The sequence below is a fragment of the Berghia stephanieae genome, chromosome 2 (assembly GCF_034508935.2).
Source record: "Berghia stephanieae isolate SIO BIC M18660-M18661 chromosome 2, UCSD_Bste_1.3, whole genome shotgun sequence".
In the NCBI taxonomy this organism is placed as follows: Eukaryota; Metazoa; Mollusca; class Gastropoda; order Nudibranchia; family Aeolidiidae; genus Berghia; species Berghia stephanieae.
In genome coordinates this window covers 64,384,554-64,394,711 of record NC_088361.1, presented here as the reverse complement: position 1 = coordinate 64,394,711, position 10,158 = coordinate 64,384,554, and the positions used below count along the sequence as shown (strand labels likewise).

Sequence of the window (10,158 nt, the reverse complement as noted above, 5' to 3'; positions counted from 1 at the left end):
CTGATCTAACTGGGCAGAGCGTTCTAGAATTTTGGGCCCAAAAATAGGAAAGACCGATCACCGAAAGTTTCTGGAAATTTTCATTGGTACGATTAACAATGTGGTGTCGCTGGAACGCCAGAAGAAGCGAGAATTCGACTTCTTTTTAATCAGGTCCGAAAGATATTGTACGGGGAGGGAGGGGGGGGGGTCATATAACCATATAAGCAAATAAACACAACGTCTCATATTATTGGCTATAAGTTTATTTTCCAGCAGCGAGCTCATCCCGACATAATACTGCTTTGAGACGGTGGGTAACAAATAGGAAATGTATAGATAGTATGCAGATGACGTCACTCAGGCCTTTGTTATTGTTTTTGCCATCCGCGTTTGTGAGTTGTTCTCACTAAACTGTATTAACCAGACTATAAAAGTTCATGGTTACACAGAGTTTGTGTGTTGGTCCGTTATACTTCCGGATGGCAATGTTGTGAACTCCTTGGCCAAACGCATTCTATATTATATATATATATATATATATATATATATATATATATATATATATATATATATATATATATATATATATATATACACACATATACACACATTAAGCCTAAAATTAAAAGATGTGTATATCGATTTAATTTTGTTTACATCGCGTCTTTACAATTGATATAATATTCAAATATTTGAACAGGTGTTAGTTGAAAGTGTTTGAATATCACGATTTGAAATTCTATACAGCACACATTTTACACAGCACACACACACACACACACACACACACACACACACACACACTCACAACATGCACTCAAATACACACAAATGCTAACATATTTATACATATATTCATATAGTTATGTGTACTGTATTAAAACACATCTGCATATTATGCTGAAAGAATGATATTGTTAAGTAGGTTGAGCATTAAACTAGCACCCGCAGGACCCGATCCGGTCCCACGGTAAACATCTCATCGGAATCTATCACCCCTGTTGCTCAGTGGCTTATCTCGGCCCTTTTCGATACAAACATTTGGACGAATTTCCCCCTAGGACAATTTTTTTTGTTTTAGAAATTGAATTACAGCTATGACTATATGTATCCAGAACATGATGTACGAAAAACAATGTGAACTTTGTCAATAGTTCAAAAGTTGTCAGAGCAAATTTTTTTTATTGCTGTATTATCTTTGTAGTCCAAAGCAGTAGTAGTTTATAAATCCATTAAAAGAGACTTTACAGCAAACAGAAGCCAGAGCAATGAGTAAAAGACGAAAGCGTTTACCAATCCTAAAGTTTCTTAGATTGGAATCAATATTCTCTAAAAGAAAATAAAAACATTTTCATTCGAAGAAGTGAAGACACGAAAAGGCGTGTAGATTTCTGGGACATTATAAGAGAAATATTTTTAACGTTCTTTCTATCCTACAGATCTTACTCCACAAATGGCATCCGGTCAAGTTCAGTTACCAAAAATCACCGAGGGCTACCTGGGACCCCAGGCCAAATTTGAAGCATATGGGCTTAGCACAATCTCTCACAGTGATCCCGTTATCTACATGGCGGAGGACCAGCCAACTGTCGACATCATCATTGGAATCCAACCAGGGACGAGGATTACAACTAAACTCATCTCCTACGACAGAAAAAAGGAATGCAACGAATACTGCCTTGTCCGGGCGATGGGTCCGACTTATTCGTTTCTAATCCGGCCACCTCTCGGAGGATTTTACAAATTCCAAATCTACGCCTTGCCCGGAAACGAAGCTGGACCTCAACTGTTAGGAGTTTACAACTACTTCATCCACTGCCCGAATAATTTTGGAGACTACCCATTTCCTAAGCAGTTTCCAATGTGGAAAGGTGGCTACCTCTACGAGCCTCTCAGTCTTCCTAAGGGGATTCGACATCCAGCTGTTAAATTCAATGTAACGGTTCCAAACGCCAAGGAAGTTCAGGTCAAGGTGGACGAATTGTGGAATCCCCTGCAAGAGACAGAGCCTGACACGTTCGAAGGCCTGGTAGATTTCAGTCAGGGTTACAAATCTGGTTCAAAGGCAAAAGTAAATGTGAGATTTAGTGGTAATAATTACAATACTCTTCTTGAGTATTCATTGTAAAGGTAAATTCATCTTCTTAAACTGAATATAATCTACCCTTAAAAACACACGCTCCAAACTTTATCACAAAAATTAAAATGATAAACTTAATTATAATTTAGGAAATCGCCCGTGACGAAAGTACAACATGCAGTCATAACCCTTTTTTTTTAAGCATTCACGTGAAAAGGAATAAATCCTATAATTGTAGACAGCTTACTATGTGATATTTTTGTCTACGATTACGGCGTGCGTTGTATCTCATATTTAAAAAATAAAACATCTTTCAGAAAGGTTAATTGGTAGTCTAGGTCAAAAGTTAAAATACAGAATAAACTGAGAAAAATACGGTTTAATGTGATTTCGAAATTGCTATTGTGGATTGTCTTCTTACAACATGGATAAAATAATTCTATAAATAATGATCTGAAATGTTTGCAATATTTCATCTCCTTTAGGTGTAATTTTTTTTTACATTATATGATTGACACTTAAAATGGATTCGGGGAGGATGGTCAATGTATACAGAACAATTGAAAAATCTCTGAGCAAACCAATCGCAACAAATATTTTGTCATTCAACCAGATGACTGCTGTACTCTTGAAATCCCAGGTTTGAGAGTTTTTGCCTAAACGGGGGTCATTTACATCGGCCAATATTTGAAGAACGAGTTTTCTGTCCAAATGTTTAAATACGAGTTTTTCTAGAGTACGACGATTAACTGGTTTACGGTAAGGGATAGCTCTGAATGCTATCCATTTCTTTTGATCAAGCTCCGGATGAAAACCCTCCACGTAACGTTGATTCAATATCCATCGTAGCCTATTTCCTTTCATAGCTTACTAACAAAATTACTTTTGATATCAAATGTTACTATGCACAGTGTGTTTCTGAAATATAAAGCGGTGAAATGTGAAACATATCCAATTTCAAAAGAAGGGAATTATTGAATAGTGCTTTTGAAAAGAGGGTTATGATGGAAAACTACAAGTATAACATGTGATATGTTTGAATTGTCTAGCTAACCATTTTGAAACAAGTATCCTAACCATAAAGACATTGACATACAAATGTATTACTTTTTTCTTTCGATTTCTTTTCCTGCTCTCTATTACGCTTACTATCCAAAAACTGTAAAGTGTGTTGTTTTAATCAAAATATTGGACTTCGGAAATTAATTGGTCAAGTATAAGAACAACTTTACAACTGTAGTCATCACTTTTCTCCCATTTTATTTCATCGCCATTATACAATATACATTTAAAGCTATATCTTCAAAGTGTCAAATAATATTTGTGTATGTCTAATTATATTTTTACTTCAGAGTCAACTTTAGCATTAAATATATATCTTTATATAAAAAGGTCTATTTTTTTCTAATAAAGTTAATAAAACTTATAACATTGGATTCTTCTTGTGATTTCACCTGTAAGTTGATGGTCATTCATTTCGACCTGACAATTTCAGGTTTTCCTTCTTGTCTATCAAAAGCAATCTTGATTTTTGTTAAAGTCAATTAAAAAGATGATCAAGGAGGAGTGAATAGAGGAGTATAATATTTGCAATGCGCCTCTCCCATTATATTATTATGAACCAGCATTGCCCACACAGACAAACAGGATATTATATTGACCGACTGTGGATTGAATGAAACTGTGGTTTGTTGGTCGGCTTTATAAGTGTAAAATGTATTCCTTTATGGAGCATTCTTGACTTATGTATCATTGGTGACAACACGAGATCAAAGATACGATCAAACAATAAACAGGAGTGGAGTATACATTTACACAAGGTGCTCCTGTATCTATTGAAAGAGGGGAAAAAATCGAATGGCCAATCTTGACACAAAGACATATGAATTCAATAACAAATGTATATCAAATGAAACCGCGAGAGGATGATGGGAGCTACTGGTAGGATCTTCACCTTCCCCCATGCCTATTGATCTGTAGTTCTTTTCCAAAAAGTTTTTGTCTAAGACAAAGTGAGATAATATGGTATTTCCCAGAGCTTGATTGTATCATTTTCTAAGAGAGAGGCTCTTCTGTGTAAACGATTATTTTCTGTGTTTCGGAAACAATTTTTGGTTGCTTTTTGATGTGTAATATGGTCACAGTTTGTAGTATTTCCTTTGGCAAGGTCAAGTGCTGACACCTCTATGCAACTGCGTGGTCTCATCTCATAGATGCGTAGAGATGAACGTTTGACACTACTTACATTGTCTTAGACTTACTTTTTCTAAGACGCATGTGGCAGTTTGGCCGCTTTCTTCTGTAAGAATTACTCCCTTTCCCGCCAGAATACTTACTCATTTGGCATACTGCTTCTTCTTCTTTGTCTTCTTCCTTTTCTTCTGCCCACCCCTTCTCCTGAGCATAGGCCGTCAGCCACAGCTTGTCATCTTCTTCATCCTGTGCTGTCTTTTTCAGTTCTTTCCGTGTTCCATACTCTTTGTATCTGCACAAAAAGACAAATCTTTATGCGGCGTTTCACCTTTCCCTTGCGGTTCCATTTCATTGTTTTCCTAGTTATGCTCCCACATTAGTGGCGAATTTCTAGGTCGGCTGGTATAAACTCTGAATTTGAAAAAAAAAAGTGTCCGCATTGAACACGTAAAGACGAAGAGGACGACATTGCACAACTTTTCAGATTTTTAAATTCTGCACTTTTGCTTTTGCGGTAGAGGGCGAGAATTTTTTTTTTTTCATGTGGGAATAATGACTCAAGGCCAGAGTGACTAACCCAGACCTATACATTGTAGGAAACGCGTTGTCAAGATATTGATTGAACATGATATTATTTTTAGTTTTTGAGAAATTAACAACACTTGCGATACTTTTATGTACAAACTTCTGACACTTTCCTGCTCACTTCATTTCTTGTTAGCACAAACTTAAACGTGGTCGTTTATATTGAGAGACTAAATGCATTAAAAAAGCCTTTTGATGGGTCCCAAGCAAACAGCAACCTGCAAAATGTAGAACGAAACATGACTTATATAAGACACTATTACATTTTTTCAAAGGAGATAACGAGTGTAGTGAGAAATGTCAGGAATTAATTTTCTCCAAGGACTTGACTTTACGCCATTCATAGCAGGATTCGAATAGGGACCTACAGATCCGAAGGCAGTTGCCATACAAGACCACAAAGCCACAATTATATGAAATTTCAATATAGAAAAAGGGAAGTTGATTGTATAGTTACACAATGGCATCCAAAAGATATCGAAGATAAGGAGGACTTTTTCATATTGGGAACAAAAGTAGATTTAAAAGACCACAAAATGTGCTCATGGCGTTTGTCATGGGGTCAAAAATCCAAAGTAACACTTTTAAGGAAGACACGACTGCGCTCTTACATTTTTATTATCAACAAAGACAACGCTGCTACCAACCAGACACTCATTTTACAATCTTTACGGCGAAAGAATGCGAATAAGTAGTCTTTCAGAACAATTTGCTCCATGGCGTATCCCGGATTTTATAGCTTGAAAAGTGCTTGTTATCCTTTGAATAGGACGTTAGTCTATCGCAAAGTACTTCCGGTCAGATGTTTCAGATCCAGCTACCCAATCACTGCTGGGTGGGGGTCAGAAAAAATCTCGACTTCATCCGGAATTGACCTCGGTCCTTTGCGTGTGAAGCGAATGCTCGACCAACTAAGCTATCGGGACCCCCTTGGGAATTAAGAGCCTTCTTTAACGACTCAACTTTGCGCCGCCCACGAAGGATTCGGGATTCGAATCAGAGACCTACGGATAAAATCCCAGTGTCATAGCACATGTCAACAAAGTTATTCAAAGGACGAACTTTTGAAAAAAATATGTAAATTTTGCTGCTCGAGGAAATAAATAACAATGTGAAATAGAATGTAAGCTTCAATTTAATATAGGAAAACATAAAATGGACGTTTCGGGTTTCCCTTTTATCAACAAAACAGGATGAATGAAACACATTAGATGAATGAGATAATGTGGTAGTGACGTTGTTAAGATGAATCATTTAACTTAACAACACTACTACCACATTATCTCATTCCTCTGTAGTGTTTCATTCAACCTGTTTTGTTGATAAAGGGGAAATTCGAAAAGTCCATTTTATCTGTTTTCGTATATTAAATTGAAGCTTACATTCCATTTCACATTGTTATTTATGAAAAAAAAACAAAGTACCTTGTACATGAAAAAAAAGTCATCTTTAGAAATGATACATTTGTACTTTACCGTCTCTCTTATTATTCAAGGAAACCCAGTAGAATCATGTCCGGAAAAGGTCAAAATCCAATCAAAATGATGGCAAAATATATTAGGCTATAGGGAGATAGAAACAGAAAAGATGGACTGAAATGGAACTCCATCTATCGCTCAATAAAAATTAGATATTGAACTCTCTCTCTCTCTCTCTCTCTCTCTCTCTCTCTCTCTCTCTCTCTCTCTCTCTCTCTCCCTCCCCCCCCCCCCCCCCCCCCCTCCCCCGGCTCACATCATCATTCCCCTTAATAAATTGTTTGAGAGTTTGTTATTGTTTATAAGAGGTTAAGAAAGTTTGTAACAATTTTTCACTCTCTCCTCACCAGTCATTTTCAGATTTTACCTCGAGACGTCACACCTACCAAACACGAAAATAGATTTTGCTTATTCAAACAAAAAAGCAACAAGTACATTCTATACATAAATTTGTTCAGCAGAATAAGCTCTAGAACACAGTGTAAAGATTTTATAGCTATGACAAACACACCCCTTTAAATGGTGTGATGTCCAAAATAAAATTGAAATGAAAATATTGTAGATAGTATCGTAATGAATGTGACGATGGTCCTATGGTTGGTAAGGTGAGAGTTGAGGTGATGACATTGCCACTAAAATATTCTAGGAATGGATAATCAAAAGATTATATTAGATTAAAATTTTAACCCGAGACCAAAAAGACATGAAGACTATCTACCTCAAACGCGAAGCTAAATTAGATCTAAAGATCAATTTATCAATTCTAGTCGATCACCAAAATAAACACAAGACCCTCACAGATTCGGGTGGTTTAAGAGTCATTCATCACAATTATTTGGTCGGCTGTACAAGGTGTTTAGTCAGTACTGAGACAGGACGACAATTCTCGAGGAGCATTTTTAATGAACAAAATGGACGATCTACCCTACCCAATCAATAAAATATTTCCTACACGCTTGAACCATCTTGAAACTACCCGGCAGCTGCGTCACAATGCAATGTTCACCAGTTAATTGCCATACTCTGGAAAGACGAGTATAACTTTAAAATTTGGCCAGAAAACGCGTCCTTCAAATATCGATCGATTTAAATGACTCCTCAACTCGGCAAAAACTCTCAAAACCTGGGACCTCGCGAGGCCGTTACTGGTTAACAAGATGTTCTGTGGTCTCCGTACCATTTCAACAATGAGTACAATGCCTCCATGTCCCACCGTGGCCCTCTAAAATCCACTGTGTTCGAGAGCGCGCTTAATTCAAAGAAGCCTTGAGAGTATTTGGAAATTACTGGCAATGTCCCAAGAGAGAGAGAGAGAGAGAGAGAGAGAGAGAGAGAGAGAGGGGGGGGGGGGGGGGGAAAGAGACGTGACGTGTGTGTGTGTGTGTGTGTGTGTGTGTGTGAATGAGTGCGTGTGTGTGTGTGAGTGAGTGTGTGTGTGTGTGTGTGTGTGTGAGAGAGAGAGAGAGACACACACACACACCCCATTTATTTAGTCAATGACTATGGTATCCAGGTAAATTAGACAGCAGCGGGCGTTCGTTTCGTCCAATCAAGACCTTGGGCTTCAATTTTTTTTTTACCATGTTGGAAAACAAAAGACAAGCCAATGCGATCTCTAAAATATAATATCGTCCTTTATAAAACTATTTCAAAGGAATATAATGGCAACTCATCTTAAAAATAAATGTTATTAATACGTAATATGTAAGACTATTGCTTCTCAGTCCCCTTTTTGAGAGAATAACATTTTTTTAAAAAGAACAATATAATACACACTTTTAATTGGTCTAATTTTCACAAAAGAAACTGGATATGTTACACAACTAGACCTGACGGAAACACTTTGCAATAGGCAAGTGTCCTATCAAATGGGTAGAAAAGAAATTTTACTGTCCGTGCATACTGTCCGTGGACCTGATAAGATAAGTTTTCCTCTTTGGAGGGGAAAAGTCTTTGAAATGATTGATGGATTTATAATTTATTTCAAAATATCTCCCATTTTTTCTGTCTTGATTGATATTTTTTATCGTTTAAAGCGACAATTAAAATCGTAACAGAAACCATTTTCTTTCCAAAGTATTTTTATTAGATCAGTAATCAAACTGCCAGAAATAAACACCGTCGTGTATTCAACATATGAAACTATCTCTTTTACTTATCTCATGGGGAAATTTGACCTTTGTGTCTCTTCCGAATAACCGAACATGCTCAATTATTAGCCACATATAACGCTTCAAAGAAGTCCAAATTATGTAGTTTCTAATTGAAGGAAAAGACGAGACAGTAGGGCTCAAACCCTGGTTCTTCTAGGGCTAGTAAAGCGATATATTATCCACTAAGCCATAGTTTTCATATTCCTGTACCAAAAAGAAATCGTACTGGGTGTTGTATGATCAAATGAAGGGCGGGGGTGCTTAAAAATGTGTGTCGTTACAGCACTTAACCATGACTAAACGATGAGCCTTCATAACCATTATCGGACGATTTTAATGATCGGATGATATACCATTTGTATAAAAAAGAATAAATCACCGTTAATGATATGGTCTTTTCAATATTTGCGAGAGTAAAACTATGGCATTAGCCAAATTTCAAGGTTGGGTAGATTAATTTAAGCGGCTGGTCATTCAATACATAACCTTTTTTTCTCTCCTGTCTTCATGGTTCATAAGTGGAGCATTCGTCTCATGAACGAGACTTAATGGTTTTTGAATGGTTAAATGTCATATCCCATTTAATTTGACCGATTGAAATCATTTACGTATCTCTACAACTTTGATACCTTGAGATGATGTGTAAACGTAGACAGAAATAATTATCACTCTGTAAGCATCCCTCTAAAATTAGATTTGACATAATTTCGTCATCAGGGAATGGGGTTATGGGTTGGTAATAGGCCACGGTATGGATGATTTCTAGAAGGAATAAAAGCAATGTTGTCATTATGATTAAAGCCAATTTGGCTGGAATTGGTCTCCGAACTAGTGCTCTAAAAATATAGACGGAAAATAAACTAAGATAGATTTTTTACTTAAATGAAATCTAGATAGATATTCTGGCGTATTTTGATTTTTTTTTTTTTAAAAGGAAGCTGATAGTATAGGATGGTCAAAAGTTTTAGACCTAGGGATTTATGTGTTTTTTTTTTTAAGGGGTTTAATGCTCTTTTAGGTCCTTTCAGCGCCAGTAAAAAGGGAGATGATCGGGAAAATGTGTAGATCTGAACTTAAAACCACCGGAGAAAAAGGAAGAGAATGGTGACTGGTTCAAATAAGGAAGAGAATATTCCACGAGCAATCAATCAATGTGTCTATTTTTAAATTACCTAAAAGTCCGATCAAAGTACAAAGGACCCTGCTATGAAGGATATACTCAAATGCTTACAAAGTACAATAAATTCAAACTATAAACGATACTAGGGTCTAGGAAAAAATTAAAGAACGGAGAGCTGTTACAAGTAGACCACAACAACAATTTGCTTCTGTGTCCAGCCTAAGGCCGTTTAATATCTCATATATGCGATAGCATAGATAGGGTTTTTACGGTGCTTGCGGCACTACTATAATGAGGTCTTTTCAGTGCCAATAAAAAGGAAGAAGAGGAGAGTTGTAGATTATATGTTATGTTGCTAAAAGTACGAAATAAAAAAACAAATCAGGAAGACAAAGGGGGTGAAATGAAGGACAGAAGATTCCACCAGCAATCTTACGATGTGCAAATTTTGACATTAAGCTTTTAACGAAATCGGGCCGAACGAGACGCCGAACGCCGAACCCGAACGGATATAGCCTTCTCACGTGACCATGAACGAGATCTGGATAGTGAAGACCCTCAAGCGGT

General features: G+C 36.8%; 1 protein-coding gene across 3 annotated transcripts in view; it reads left to right on the top strand.

The window, feature by feature from the left end:
* LOC144965337 (uncharacterized) overlaps window positions 1-3,488 on the top strand; it is a 14,254-nt gene extending 10,766 nt beyond the window's left edge. For all 3 annotated transcript variants that reach the window (XM_078900581.1, XM_078900580.1, XM_078900579.1), the window contains exon 2: window positions 1,422-3,488. In XM_078900581.1, the coding sequence (XP_078756707.1) occupies window positions 1,436-2,110 (675 nt within the window). In that variant the 5' untranslated portion in view covers window positions 1,422-1,435 and the 3' untranslated portion in view covers window positions 2,111-3,488. The remainder of the gene's footprint in view (window positions 1-1,421) is intronic.
* Window positions 3,489-10,158: the final 6,670 nt, after the last annotated feature.